Source organism: Erinaceus europaeus, chromosome 1 (genome assembly GCF_950295315.1).
Source record: "Erinaceus europaeus chromosome 1, mEriEur2.1, whole genome shotgun sequence".
Lineage (NCBI taxonomy): Eukaryota > Metazoa > Chordata > Mammalia > Eulipotyphla > Erinaceidae > Erinaceus > Erinaceus europaeus.
The window spans coordinates 119,989,079-120,005,187 of NC_080162.1; the positions used below are offsets into that span (position 1 = coordinate 119,989,079).

Consider the following 16,109-nt stretch of genomic DNA (forward strand, 5'->3'; position numbering starts at 1 on the left):
AGAAATGAATAGGAAGTCAACCTAAATAACTCAGCTAGGAGAGTGTTAGATTGATTGAAGGCCCTTGCTTTGATCCAGAGTTTCAGGAGTTTGGTTATGTTTCAGTTGTGTTATGTGCCTTAAAAAACATTAAAAATGAGTCATCTGTATACTAAGGAGGCCAAAATAGGTTGTGTATAAATAGTTTGTAAGACAGAAAAATAACTTTTCTCTGCTACAAAGTAGTAAGAGCTAGACTAGAAAATAAACTAAGGAGGATCCAAGTTGAAAGAAGAAAGTGATCTCTAGGGCAGACAGAGATTATTGCTCTTAGTGTACAAACATGTATCCTTAACATATAGTCTATGACCCATACCACCCTGAACACACCCGAACTCATAAGCATATAAGTAACAAACTGCAATGAATATCCTGGAACAGCAGTCATCTGTGCTGTACTTAATGCATAAAGAAATAGGAGCTGGAGGGTGGGGGATAGAAAGCATGATGGTTATACAAAGAGACTGTCATGCCTGAGGCTCCAAAAGTCCCAAGTTCAGTCCCCCACGTGACCATAAGCCAGAGCTGAGCAGTGTTCTGGTTAAAGATAAGTAAATACATAAATAAATAGGAGTTGGAGAGAGATGGCAGGAAAAGAGATAGGTTCACCTTGAAAAGGGAGCTAGCTACACATGCCTTAGGGAATTTGGACTTGATTTTTTTCAGCACTGGGGTCCTAGATTAAGATGAAGTCAGAAGACATATAGTTAAGTAGGTTTTATAAGTTCTGGTAGCATGATTAATGTTTCTGGCAACTAAGGAAGGAACTCAGTGGGTAGAGTGCAGGATTTAGAAGCATGAGGTCTTAGGCTTCAATGCCCAGCACCAAATATGCTGGAATGATGCTTGACATCTCTACCTTATATACCAGCAACAAAAATATCCATAATAGTGTCTCAGAAACATTCAACATTCATAATTCAGGCATGCTGTTTTGACCATGCTTGATGTCTAGCATGCCATTAGGATGGTGAGGTAGATCAGCAGGAGAAGAGGGACTAAATTTTAATTTTTATTTTCTTTGCCAGTAGGGTTATCACTTGGGCTTGATGACTACATGGCTTCACTTTTCCCATCAGACTTCCTCTCTCCCTTGTTCTTGCTTTTTCATAGAGGATGAAAGAGATAGGGAGAGACATGGAAAAATGACATCTATAGCATTGCTGCCCTCTGTTGAAACTTCCCCCCTGTAGGCTGGGTCTGGAGATTTGAACGCACATACTCACATATGATAACATGTATGCTCTACTGGTGAGACACCACCGCACCCCAAGGACTAAACTTACACACTTAATGACCACAGTCTCCCACTTATCTGTGATTGCTTCTTGTAGTTTCAGTTTTTCCCATGTTGACATTATTATTTCACTTTGATAATAGTGTCTTTGCCAAAGCATATGTTTTCCCATCTAATTTAAAAATGTAACTCTGGGTGCTTGCCCCAAGAATATAGGAAGGACATGCCCCTCCATGTGCTGTCTTGAAGAAATCAGTTTTGATTTTTGATGAACTTTTATTTTCTTAGTTCCTATTTTCAATCTCTCTCTCTCTCTCTCTCTATATATATATATATATATATATTTAAAATATTTATTTGTTCTCTTTTGTTGTCCTTGTTTTATTGTTGTAGTTACTACTATTGTTATTGATGTCGGCGTTCTTGGATAGGACAGAGAGAAATGGAGAGAGGAGGGGAAGAGAAAGATAGACACCTGTAGATCTGCTTCACCGCCTGTGAAGCAACCCCCATGCAGGTGGGGAGCCAGGGGCTCAAACCGGGATCCTTACACCCGTTCTTGCGTTTTGTGCCATGTGTGCTTAACCCGCTGCGCTACCGCCTGACTCCCTCATTCTATATTTTTATAACTGAGCTACTCAACAAGTTTGTATTAGTGGAATATAACTATGCTTTATTTAAAACTACTCAATAAGTTTATATTAGTGGGATATAACTATGCTTTATTTAAAAGATCAGTCATTTAAAAAATTTAAATTTATTTTAATGTAGGTGATTGAAGATGTGCTTCAAAAATGTCAGCAGTTCAACAGTATTTTACCTGCCAACAATACACTCTTTACTTGATTGAACCATGAAAAAGCTGCTAACAAAAATTTAGCACAAAAATGACCATGAAGAACCAAAGGCCACTGCTTTTAAATGAAGAGAACTGAACAGTTTTCAATCTCAGCTCCTTGTAATCACTGCTGAGATTTTTCTGCAAAACAGAATGGCAAGCAGGAGGAAATCAACAATGCCCTGCATGGTCCTTAAGAGTGAACAGGAGCCAGGACTCGGGTTGACAGCAAATTTGGATAAAGCCCCTCCTGTTCTTACACCTGTAGAAAACACCAAAGCTCAGAGTATCTCAAGTGATGAAGAAGTTCATGAATCTGTGGATTCTGACAATCAGCAAAATAAAAAAATTGAAGGTGGCTATGAATGTAAATATTGTACCTTTCAAACTCCAGATCTAAATATGTTTACTTTTCATGTGGATTCGGAACATCCCAATGTAGTGCTAAATTCTTCCTATGTCTGTATTGAATGCAATTTTCTTACAAAAAGGTATGATGCACTTTCTGAGCATAATCTGAAATATCACCCAGGAGAAGAGGATTTTAAATTGACAATGGTGAAACGAAATAACCAGACAATCTTTGAACAAGCAATAAATGATCTAACGTTTGATGGCAGTTTTATTAAAGTGGAAAGTTCAGAGCAAGCAGAGTCTACAGAAGTCTCTTCAGGAATATCTATCAGTAAAACACCTATCATGAAAATGATGAAAAACAAAGTGGAGAACAAGCGGGTTACACTTCATCACAACTCAATTGAGGATGTTCCCAAAGAGAAAGATAGTGAAATCAAACCAGACCGTGAAGAAACTGTAGGAAATCCAGATTCTTCAGCTTCTGAATCTAATACAAGTACTTGCACTGTAAACAAAATACATCCAAACACCACCAGCACGGTAGTGACCCCAGCAGCAGTTCTGCCTGGCTTAGCACAGGTGATAACTGCTGTATCAGCCCAGCAGAATTCCAATCTGGTTTCCAAAGTCTTAATCCCTGTTAATAGCATCCCTGCCTACAATGCTGCTTTGGATAACAATCCTCTTCTGCTTAACACCTACAACAAATTCCCTTATCCAACATTGTCGGAGATTACAGTACTTTCGGCTCAAGCAAAATATACAGAGGAACAGATCAAGATATGGTTTTCAGCCCAACGTTTAAAACATGGTGTTAGTTGGACTCCTGAGGAAGTAGAAGAGGCCAGAAGGAAACAATTCAATGGAACAGTACACACTGTACCTCAGACCATAACTGTTATTCCTACACACATTTCCACAGGGAGTAATGGTTTACCATCTATTTTACAGACATGCCAAATAGTTGGTCAGCCAGGACTGGTTCTTACGCAAGTGGCTGGAACAAACACCTTGCCAGTCACAGCACCTATAGCTTTGACTGTGGCAGGGGTTCCAGCTCAAAGTGGTGTACAGAAAAGTCAAGCACCTGCTGCTCAGCCCACTGCAGACTCCAAGCCAGCAACAGCAGCAGTTCCAACTTCTCAGCTTGTCAAACAAGAAACCGCATTGGCAAGCCCTGATTCATTTGGTATTCGAGCAAAAAAGACTAAAGAACAGTTAGCCGAATTAAAAGTTAGCTACCTTAAAAACCAGTTTCCCCATGACTCAGAAATTATCAGACTTATGAAGATCACAGGCCTGACAAAAGGAGAAATTAAAAAATGGTTTAGTGATACGAGGTACAATCAGAGAAATTCAAAAAGTAATCAGTGTTTACACCTCAACAATGATCCATCCACCACTATTATTATAGACTCCAGTGATGAAACCACCGAATCCCCTACTGTTGTTACTTCACAGCATAAACAATCCTGGAATCCTCTTCCTGACTTTACTCCCCCAAAATTTAAAGAGAAGACTGCAGAGCAGCTTCGTGTCCTTCAGGCAAGTTTTCTAAACAACTCTGTACTCACAGATGAAGAATTAAATAGGCTAAGAGCACAGACCAAACTTACCAGAAGGGAAATTGATGTTTGGTTTACAGAGAAAAATAAATCAAAGGCTTTCAAGGAAGAGAAAATGGAAATTGATGAAAGTATTGCAGGTAGTTCCAAAGAAGAAACTAGAGAAAGTCCTCCCAGAGATGAATCTGGTGCACCGAAGTCAGGGAGTACAGGCAAGATATGTAAGAAAACACCAGAGCAGCTGCACATGCTTAAAAGTGCTTTTGTTCGGACACAGTGGCCATCACCAGAAGAGTATGACAAACTGGCTAAAGAAAGTGGGCTTGCTAGGACAGATATAGTTAGTTGGTTTGGAGATACCCGTTATGCTTGGAAGAATGGAAACTTAAAATGGTACTACTACTATCAAAGCTCCAGTACTATGAATGGTTTGTCTTCGTACAGGAGAAGAGGGAGAGGAAGACCCAAAGGAAGGGGCCGGGGAAGACCACGAGGGCGGCCTAGAGGAAGCAAAAGACTCAACAACTGGGACAGGGGGCCATCACTCATCAAATTTAAAACTGGAACTGCAATCCTTAAGGATTACTACCTGAAACACAAATTTCTTAATGAGCAAGACCTTGATGAACTTGTTAATAGGTCACATATGGGCTATGAGCAGGTCAGAGAATGGTTTGCAGAAAGGCAGAGAAGAGCAGAATTAGGTATAGAATTATTTGAGGAAAATGAGGAGGAAGATGAAGTTGCTGATGACCAGGAAGAAGATGAAGAAGAAACAGATGATAGTGATACTTGGGAGCCCCCACGACATGTGAAGCGGAAGCTTTCTAAATCTGATGACTGAAATGTAAGTGTTTAACTTGAGTTTATGTTAGTTAGTCATCTACATACATGGACAATAGTTACCTTGTATCAGTCATCTTCACTTTTGATATTTTTTTCTAAAATAGTTTTTTTTTCTTCACCTGATAAGATGACATGGAACTGTGAGTATAGCCAAGAGATATATTATTGTGTAAAGTCTGGTTATTGTTGATTATATAGAATTTTTGATTACTTTAATTTTTATGTGAATGCTTTCTACTTTAATGCAAAATTACCCATCCTCTAAGAAGGAAGACTGGTGGTGGTTGGTGGCGGCTGTGGTGGTGGGGTGGGTGACTTCACAGACAAATGTTAAGGATAACTAAAATGTATTGCTTGCAACTCTCTCTTCACTAAAGCTTCATTTTTTGCCTATTTAAGGAAAGAATTCAAAAACGAAAACTAAAAAGAAGGAAAAGTATACTGAAGGAAAGACTTACCACAGGGGTGAGGATGGCTCAGTTTTAGGAAACTAGGTGAAAATGGGTATCTTTTTTCCTTATTGTATTGCCCTCCAAACTATTAGATTTTTAACTGAAGTTTTAAATGCCTTATGTGTTAAAATTACTCAGCTTTTTTACAGTTCAAAGTCAAAGGTCTATTTTAGTCTCTATGTAAATTATATAAATTCATGTTTGCTTTAGTTGGCATCTATTTTGGAGAACGGATATAAATAATAGTTGACTTAGGCTATTAAATTAAATGCCTAAAATGTCTTTTCATTCTTTTATATAAAACAAAGCTGAAGTAAACAAGCCTTGAATGTGCAAGATTTGGCACATTGCTTAAGTATCATTTCTTTTACATATTGAATTAATAAAGGTTAAGATTTGACGGTAGTCACAAGTGAGATATCTGATTGGATCTAGAACTTTAATTCTTTTTTAAAAAATATTTATTTATTCCCTTTTGTTGCCCTTGTTCTTTTATTGTTGTTGTTATTGATGTTGTTGTTGGATAGGACAGAGAGAAATGGAGAGAATAGGGGAAGACAAAGATGGGGAGAAAGAGACAGACATCTGCAGACCTGCTTCACTGCCTGTGAATCGACTCCCCTGCAGGTGGGGAGCCGCGGGCTCGAACAGGGACCCTTAAGCCGGTCCTTGCGCTTTGCGCCACCTGCGTTTACCCCGCTGCGCTACAACCCAGCTTCCTCTTTTCTACTTTCTATTTTGAAGTTTTCCAGGATACAACTATACTTTTTTAAAATAGTACAGTTTCTTTTTTTTTATTTTTTTTATTTTTTATTTTTTATTTTTTTTTTTATTTAAGAAAGGATTAATTAACAAAACCATAGGGTAGGAGGGGTACAACTCCACACAATTCCCACCGCCCAATCTCCATATCCCACCCCCTCCCCCAATAGCTTTCCCATTCTCTATCCCTCTGGGAGCATGGACCCAGGGTCATTGAGGGTTGCAGAAGGTAGAAGGTCTGGCTTCTGTAATTGCTTCCTCGCTGAACATGGGCGTTGACTGGTCTGTCCATACTCCCAGTCTGCCTCTCTCTTTCCCTAGTAGGATGGGTCTCTGGGGAAGCTGAGCTCCAGGACACATTGGTGGTGTCTTCAATCCAGGGAAGTCTGGCCGGCATCCTGATGATACCTGGAACCTGGTGACTGAAAAGAGAGTTAACATACAAAGCCAAACAAATTGTTGAGCAATCATGGACCCAAAGCTTGGAAAAGTGGAGAGGAAGTATTAGGGAGGTACTCACTGCAAACTCTAGTATACTTCTGCTTTCTTACTTTGGTGCCATATTCCAAACTCAGTCAATTTCTGCTTTGCGTTTCTACTTCTTTTTTTTTTTTTTACATGCATAACATTCCCCAGATTCCCATTTAGCAATAAAACCCCCACTATTTCATTCATCATTTTTCATGGACCTGTATTCTCCCCACCCACCCACCCACCCCAGAGTCTTTTACTTTGGTGTAATACTCCAATTCCATTTCAGGTTCGACTTGTGTTTTCTTTTCTAATCTTGTTTTTCAACTTCGGCCTGAGAGTGAGATCATCCCATATTCATCCTTCTGTTTCTGACTTATTTCACTCAACATGATTTTTTCAAGGTCCATCCAAGATCGGCTGAAAACGGTGAAGTCACCATTTTTTACAGCTGAGTAGTATTCCATTGTGTATATATACCACAACTTGCTCTGAATGACTCTGAAAATGTCCAATAGTTCTAGGTTATCTATCTCTTCATTTAGCTCCCTTATGTCTTTACTGATTTTCTTCCTGGATGATCTGTCAAGTTGAGATAGTGGGGTGTTGAAGTCCCCTACTATGATTGTGTTACTGTTAATATATTGCTGTAGCTCTTTCAGTAGAAGTTTGATGTATTTAGATGGCTTCTCATTGGGTGCATAGATATTAATAATTGTTAAGTCCTCTTGATTGACTGATCCTCTGAGCATTAAGTAGTGTCCATTCCTATCTTTTTAAATCTTATGTATTTTAAAGTCTATCATGTCAGAGAATAGCTGTTTCTGCCCTTTTTTGTGGGCCATTGGCTTGAATGATAGTTTTCCATCCTTTCACTTTAAGTCTGTGTTTGTCTTGTTGCGTTAGGTGAGTTTCCTGTAGACAACATATTGTTGGGTTGTGTTTTCTGATCCATCTTCCTACTCTGTGTCTTTTAATAGGTGAATTCAGGCCATTCACATTTATTGATATCAAAGATTAAAGATATTTTAACACCATTCTTGTAGAGTTTTAGAGTGTTTTGATATATGTTCTATTTGTGGTGGTCTGGTTGTTTATAGGAAACCTTTCAGAACTTCTTTCAAGGCAGGCTTGGTGATGGTTGCTTCCTTCAACTGTTGCTTGTCTGAGAAGGTTTTGATGCTTCCATCTAGTCTGAATGACAGTCTAGCAGGATATAGTATTCTTGGCTGAAAGCCTTTCTCATTGAGCACTCGATAGATATCTTGCCATTCTCTTCTGGCCTGTAGTGTTTGTATGGAGAAGTCTGCTGCTAATCTTATGGGTTTTCCTTTGTAGGTGACTCTTTGTTTTTCTCTTGCAGCCTTGAGGATCCTTTCTTTATCCTTATTCCTTTCCAATCTAAGTATGACATGTCTTGGTGTCTTTAGGTCTGGGTTAATTCTGTTTGGGACCCTCTGGGCTTCTTGAATCTTTATGTCTTTGGTGTTGTCTAGACTAGAGAAATTTTCAGCTATTATGGCCTGGAGAACGCTTTCTTCCTCCCCTTCTCTTTCTTCCTCTGGTAAGCCAATAATGCGTATATTGTTTCTTTTGAAGTCATCCCATAGGACTCTGTTGTTGTTTTCAGCATCTCTTAATCTCTTTTTGAGATCTCTTACTTCTTCTTTAGTTGTCTCTAATTCATCCTCAATCTTGCTGATTCTGTCTTCAGCCTCATTGATTCTATTCTCTCTGCCCTCTACTGCTTTCTGGAGTTCATCTATTTTGTTGCCCTGCTCTGATACTGTTTTAGCTTGTTCAGCTAGTTGCCTTCTTAGCTCAGCAATTTCAGCTTTCAGCTCTCTAATAACCATGAGATAATTAGAATTTTCTTCCATATTCTCATTTGTTGTTCTTGCAGTTCTGATTACAATTTTTTCAAATTCTTTACTCACTCCTGTTATTATTTCCTTAGCTAATGTTTGGATGTTGAACTCGTTGTTTTGTGCTTTGCCCTCTGGAGGACTTTTAGCTGGACTCTTGTCCTGGTTCGAGTCTCCATTATTTTTTCTTGTTGTTTTAACCATTTTATATAAGTTAAGAGGTTTTTCAATCCCTGAGTTGGAGTTCAGTGGTGTAAAAGCCTTTTTTTTTTTTTCCCCCTGTAGGCTATGGTAGCCTGAGGGCTTTTAAACTATCAATAGGCTTCTTGGCTTAATCAATGACTCCTGACCAAGAGATAAAGCAGGGTGTGGCAGAGATAATTCAGTGGTTATGCAAAGAGACTTTCACAGCCCTTCAGCTATGCCACCGAGGTATAGGTCTTCTCCTGAGTTTCCCGGTTAGATCTCTGTGCCCTGGTGTCCCTCCCTGTTGCTGCTCCAGATTCTGAGGGTAGTAGCAATGGAGACTCAGAGTTGTACTTGGTGAGTCTCTGGGGAGTCCTTTCCTCCCTTCAGCTGTCCCCTTGTTGGTGGAGCAGACTGGAGGTGGTGTCTCCACTGACAAACTGTCGAACTGTTAGCAGTCAGTTAATCTGTCCTTAGGCCCCTCTCTCCTCTCTGTCACCAGCCACGCGTGTTTGTACTCACGGGTGATTTACTGGGTTTCTGTGGTCATTCTAGTCCTGTCTTGTTTCGGTCCGGGTGGTCTCCTTTGGTATTCCTAGTTGATCCGGGAGAGGAGAGGAGAGGAGAGAAAGCGATCTGCTGCTCGTAGCTCCGCCTCCGGAAGTCTCTCAATAGTACAGTTTCTGATGTTGTTTTTTATATGCCTGTTAGCATCCCCAAAGCATCTGTTGTCAGAACTCTTAATATGGAAGGAAAGAAAAAGACATAGAGGGGTGGTCCCGGAGGTGGCATTGGATTCTCAAACATGAGGTCCTGAGTTCAATCCCCGGCTTCCACATGTACCAGAGTGATGTCTGGTTCTTTCTCTCTCTCTCTCTCCTTCTATCTTCATGAATAAATAAATAAAATCTTAAAAAATAAAAAGACAGAGGAATCAGGCAGTGGTGTACATGGTTGAGCACACGTACTATGTGCCAGAATCCAGGTTCAAGTCCTCAGTCCCTACCTATAAAGGGAAAACTTCTCAAGCACTGAAGTTGTGCTGCAGATGTCTCTCTTGTCTCTCTCCCTAGCCATCTTTCCCTTTCCTCTCAATTTCTCTGTCTCAATCCAATAAATACTTTTTAAATATTAAAAACAGAAGAAAGTTTTCATGATTATTTTACATCTGAGCATGTTTACTTATTTTTCTGAGCTTGCCAGATTCCTACCCCTTCCTCTCCTTTTTTCTCTGTTACTCTGTGCAGTACTTCCTTAATTCTTTTATGTCTTCCTCCCCGACTTTTGTTTTGTTTTAATATGTATGGAGCTTGATCTGTATGAGATACTATTATTACTTAGCAATTTTCTTTTCTTTTTTTCTTTTGAGGGACTTCTTTTCAGGCAGAAAAACAGATGAAACTGAAATGCATTTATTTCGGTGTAAACATTCTGTAGAGAGCATGATATATCATTGTAAGTCATAAGAAGTTAAACAGTTTTGTCAACTTTAGTGTAGCCATCGGTTTCCTAGTGTCAGAAATCTTCAGGATAAACTTTCTTTTGACCCAAATACATAAAATATTTTAACAGGCTTCCCCCCTAACACAAAAATTTACACTCAGCTAAGACTGAATCAACAAATTTGTTGCTGCAATTTTATTAACCCTGAAGTGGTTTTATAGGGAGTTACATTCAGCTAGGAAATAATGTGAACTTAAAAAAAAATTATTTATAAAATGGAAATATTGACAAGACCATAGGATAAGAGAGGTACAATTCCCACCCCCAGAACTCCATATCCCATCCCCTCCCTTGAAAGCTTTCCTATTCTTTGTCCCTCTGGGAGTATGGACACAGGGTCATTATGGGGTGTAGAAGGTGGAAGGTCTGGCTTCTGTAATTGCTTCTCCACTGAACATGGGTGTTGGTGAACTTTTTTTTTCAAAGGCGAGCTTGATCTGTTTGTGTATAGACTTTTAAGTATTGTTTTATTTATTTATTTTTACTAGAACACTGCTCAATTCTGGTTTATAGAGAAGCTGGGAGTTGAATCTGGGCCTTCTGGGCCCTCAGGAATGAAAATCTGTTCCATAAACCACTGTGCAATTTCCCCAGTCCAGTATACTTTTTTCCCTAGAAGATCTAATTTATTAGAGAGACTTGTGGATAATTCTTATGCTATTTACAATACGAGAGTGAATACTATGATCATAAAGTTCACATAGAATCACAGATTTAAAAAATATATATATACTATACATGAACTTTCATGGCATGTATGCAGATATGTCTTGCTTTTAGAACCTGCAGAAGTCTAAATATATAAAACATTAACAAGTTATTGACTTAACAATAATTTTGCATCTTGTAAAAGGATTCACCATGTTTCCTATAAATAGTTGCTTCTCTTAAATGTAGTAAAATAACCGACTCTAAAATAGTTATTGCAGAAAATGAACTACACATATGTTCTTTGTTAGTTACTTCTACTCTTTTTTTTTTTTTTTAATGTTTATTTTCAATGAGAGATACAGAGAGAAAGACACACACAGAGATGTGCTCAGCAGTGCTGAGCACGCACTGCTCAGCTCTGGTGTATGGTGGTGCTAGAGATGAATCCTGGGACAGCAGAGCCTAAGGCGTCATGCGACCTTTATGCTATCTCCCCAACTCTACATCTATGTCCTTTTCACATGCCAATCTTGTATAGAAAAAAAAACCCTTTAAATATCATAGTGTGTTTATTACAGGTACTCATAGTATAGAAAATTCCTACTAATTTTGCGTAAATTAACATATGGGTAAAAATAAGGAGATCTGGTATGTGCAAAACATAAAGAATTGCACACAGAATCTGCATTATCTAAAATGTATGTAGCAGGTGATCTCAGTACTAGTTAGAATACAGAGGATTTATTTTCCTAATTTATCAATTTTCTTTCTTAAAGTGATAAGCATTAAAATATGGCTTTCTTTACAACTTTAGTCTTTTTGTTATGTTTTTCTTTTATAGCTTCGTAAAGCATTGGAGGAGAATCAGTTCTTCAACTCAAGATATCTGATTTACTGTGAATGGGCCCAATCTTTGATGACACTGAAACATTTGGGGGCATATACATTCTCAAAAAATAGGATCCAATACCCAAAAGGAATGGAACTTAATGTTGTGCCAAAGTTAAACTACTGCAGTTGGCAGAAGTTCTGCAATGTAAATATAACACTGATTAAAAAACAACTTATAAAAATTCAAATTTTAATACAGTACATTTTTATTATGGTATAATAGAAAAATTCTGGTTCTTAGACTTTTTGAAGGGGCTTAATAACCACTAGACCTTGTTCCCATTTTGTCCAACTTAATACTGTATGTCCAGTAAGATGAGCTTTATTGCCTATAGTGTTTGATATGTGATTAAACTCATGGCTTTGAGTGACCAAACATTTTACAGAGTTAAGATTGTTAGAAACAGGGAAAAAAGAAACCTGATTTATTTCTATGTCATTTATCAGGTCCTGCACTAAGATTAAATTTTGTACATGGACTTATCCAATTTCAATAAAAGTGAAAAAGCAGCCTTTGACACACATTGGAGCGATGCAATTTTGTGGTTTCTTGATGTTTAATATATTTTTTTATCGACACTTTCATGGATGCCAGTATTACTACTTGCTATACTTCTGTTACCTTTTAAAAATATTTTATGTATTTTTATTATATAGAGAAGAGAGAAATTGAGATGGGAGGGGGAGGTACAGAAGGAGAGAGACAGAAACACCTGTAGCTCTCCCTGCTTCACCACTTGTAAAGCTTTCCCCCTGCAGTTGGGTATCAGGATCTTGAACTTTAGTCCTTGTGCACTGTTATGTGTGCATTTAAACAGGTGTGCCAACACCTGTCCGCCTGTTATTTATTTTTAATTAAGAATGGAATTTGCTTTTTATCAAATTAAGATAATCAGTACTGACAAAAGAAATTGGCATATGAATTTGGATAGGTTGAAATTCTGAGATAAATATTGTACCAAAAATGTGAAAAAGAATCATGTAGTAAATATACATATTTATTATTTTCTCATAGTCATGGCGATTGGAAATGTTTATATAAGTCTCAGGTCAAAATTTTCAAGATTTATCTACCAGTGACAATCTATTTTGTGCAGTTTCATTGAATAGAAGAAAAATTCTAGACTGACCATAACGAGCTAAGTAAGGCTTTCATATATTAATTCTGGAAATGTTAACCTGTAAGTCTTGCCATATTAGACTGAAAGTTCATATTATAAACTCTGTAAAGACAGGTGCTGTTCATTCATGTTGAGAAGGACCCTTTCTTTTGTAACTATAGGACCATTTTTCAAAATATGCTTTCTTCATAGAGAGATGTCAATTAGTTAACTTTGGATTTTAAAGTGCTTTTCTGAATGACCAGATGTAGTGGTTTGGTCAGTTTATTTGATCTAATTCATTGAATAATAAACATAATTCTCCTGTTTTCACCTAATGTTTATCCACTAATGGAAATGTAATGAAAAAGGCTTGAATATGCATGCTGCTTTCATTTTAGAAACTTTTTATTTTTTTACTACAGCTTTCTTAGTAATTACAAAATGCCGCACTTAGCTGATTTCTTCACTCAGACAGCTGGCTTTGTGGGTGGCTTTTTCATACTACTGTTAACATTTTTTTTTTTTAAAGAAGCAATGTAAAGACTAACAATTTAATGCACTAAACTGTTTTTTCCTTTACACATCTAAAAATTTGTTAAAACCCTCTGTATTATAACGATTAAATTTACTCCCCTTTTTAAAATCATTACTAATGTGGTCTGAATTATGCTTTACAATAATTTTAACATTTTCAAATCCTGAAATGTCAACTATTAGAAATGAAACTTTTGAATATATTTATATTTCCCTTACAATATGTTAACTTTGTGTAGCTGTAAATAACTATTAGTAGTTTCCCTCATCTCTTTTATAGGTATTTAATTCTGCTCTGCTGTTTGTTAGTTTACATATATTATTTGACAGAGCAAAAGTATCCTTCTCTCCTTACTGATGTCCTGAAATATGAAATAAACTTTAGCAGTGATTCGTACTTTATAGTGATTTTTTAAAATCTTATTAATCTAGTTTTTAACTATAAAATAAACAAAACAAAATTTACCACTACACTCATTTTAAAGTATGCAATTTAATGGCATTAATTTTATTCACAATGTTGGGCAACCTGTCTTCACTATTTCCAAAACCTTTTCATCATCTCAAACAAACTCTGTAGATATTAAGCAATAACTTCCCATTAATCCCTTCCTCCTGGTCTCTGGCAACCTTTAATCCACTTTGTTTCTCTCTGAATTTCCAAACTATTTTTTTTTTTCAACTTCAAGGAACCGTTCTTGATATTTAAAATAAGTGGAATTATACATGTCCTTTTGTGTTTGGATTACTTGATTTAGCATAATGTCTTCAACCTTGTCGAGCATATACTAGATCTTAATTTCTTTCTATGACTGATACCCTCCATTTGAGTGGGACACCACATCTTTTTTTTTTTTTTTTTTACCAGAGCACTGATCAGCTCTGGCTTGTGGTGGTGTGGGGGATTGAACCTGGGTCTTCAGAGCCTCAGGTATGAGAGTCTCGGCATAACCATTATGCTATCTTATTTATTCACCTACCAACGGATATTGAGTTGTTTCCACTTTTGGGCTAGAAAAATGGTGCAGTGAATATCAATATACAAGTGTCTTGAGGCTCTATTGTTCTCTTGTGTTGGACTTATAATTAAAAGTGGAATTGCTGAGTCATACAGCAATTCTGTATTTATTTTTTGAGGACACCAGACTGTTTTCCATAGTGATTGAATATTCCTCAGCATGTAGCCATTTCACATTCTATCTGCCAATTTTTCTCATCCTTGTCAACACCTTTTCTTTTTTTTTAATATTCTCTTTTGTTGCTCTTGTTTTCTTGTTGTAGTTATTGTTGTTGTTGATGTCGTTCGTTGTTGGATAGGACAGAGAGAAATGGAGAGAGGAGGGGAAGACAGAGAGGGGGAGAGAAAGATAGACACCTGCAGACCTGCTTCACCGCCTGTGAAGCGACTCCCCTGCAGGTGGGGAGCTGGCTTTCTCATCCAGTTCTTGCGCTTCGTGCCACCTGCGCTTAACCCACTGTGGTACCTACCGCCTGACTCCTTCCATCACTTTTTTTCCCCTTTTGTTGCCCTTTTTTTTTATTGTTGTTGTTATTGATGTCGTCATTGTTAGACAGAACAAAGAGAAATGGAGAGAGGAGGGGAAGACAGAGAGGGGGAGAGAAAGAGAGACACCTGCAGACCTGCTTCACCGCTTGTGAAGCGACTCCTCTGCAGGTGGGGAGTTGGGACCTCCAACCGGGATCCTTATGCCGGTCCTTGTGCTTTGAGCCACATGCGCTTAACCTGCGCTACCGCCCGACTCCCCCATCACTTTTTTTAAACCCCGGGAACCATCCTAAAATGTAAGAATTCTAACAAACATTAGTCTTAATACTCTGGGGTCAGAGGTATTTCTCTCCAGCCAGAACTAATAATACATCTCTATGTCCTGTTTTATAAATGTATGAGTTATTATTTTAGTTTTTTTTCACATAATGAACTTCTTTTTAAAAAACTTTTTTATTAGCTTTATTTATTGGGTAGAGACAGCCAGAAATCAAGAGAGAGGGAATGATGGAGAAAGACAGAGAGACACCTGTAGCACAACTCAACCACTTGCAAAGCTTTACCCCTGAAGGTGGGGACTGGGGGCTTGATCCCGGTCCTTGTGCATTGTAACGTGCGCACAACCAGATGCGCTACCACCCGGCCCCCTTTTTTAGTTTTTGTTATTGGTGGTGGTGTCTCTGGAAAATTTGGAAATAGACTCCTTTCTGTATTTTGCAGCTATTATCCACGTGATAAGTGGCTCTGAGAAAGCTACAAGAGTTTTCTAAACTCCAGTAACCCCATGTGCAAAATGGAAATCACTGCGTCTTTTAAGGTGCAAAGAACTGGACACAGTGTTCGGAACTCCAACAATGCCGATAAAAAGAGTTATTTGGTGGTCCGGGAGGTGGCGCAGTGGCTAAGGCACTAGACTCTCAAGCATAAGGTCCCGAGTTCGATCCCCGGCAGCACATGTACCAGAGTGATGGCTGGTTCTTTCTCTCTCCTCCTATCTTATTCATGAATAAATAAATAATTAAAAAAAAAAGAGAGAGAGTTACTTGGCGTTTGAGACAGCTACCCTAGGGCCAACTGCTTTTTCATGCGTTCAGAGAACGATCACTCTGTCCATCCCCAGTAACTGAGAATGACAAACTTTGCCTTGGGGGTCCACTGAGTTTATGAATCACTGCTCAGTTCAAACACCACTCCCAAGCTGCAGCGATTCTGCTCTCCTTTGGGTCCCTCCCAATAGCCTACAAGTCCCAGCATGCCGCGCTCTAGTCCGAAGCGCCGGGCTTCTTCCGATTGGTCCACATA

At 38.3% G+C, this 16,109-nt stretch overlaps 1 protein-coding gene across 8 annotated transcripts in view; it reads left to right on the top strand.

The window, feature by feature from the left end:
• The window catches only part of ZHX1 (zinc fingers and homeoboxes 1), a 37,613-nt gene extending 25,426 nt beyond the window's left edge, over positions 1-12,187 (top strand). For all 8 annotated transcript variants that reach the window (XM_060195519.1, XM_060195505.1, XM_060195535.1 and 5 more), the window contains 2 exons: positions 2,048-4,883; positions 11,614-12,187. In XM_060195519.1, coding sequence (XP_060051502.1) covers positions 2,268-4,880 — 2,613 coding nt within the window. In that variant the 5' untranslated portion in view covers positions 2,048-2,267 and the 3' untranslated portion in view covers positions 4,881-4,883; positions 11,614-12,187. The remainder of the gene's footprint in view (positions 1-2,047; positions 4,884-11,613) is intronic.
• The last annotated feature ends 3,922 nt before the right edge of the window (positions 12,188-16,109 follow it).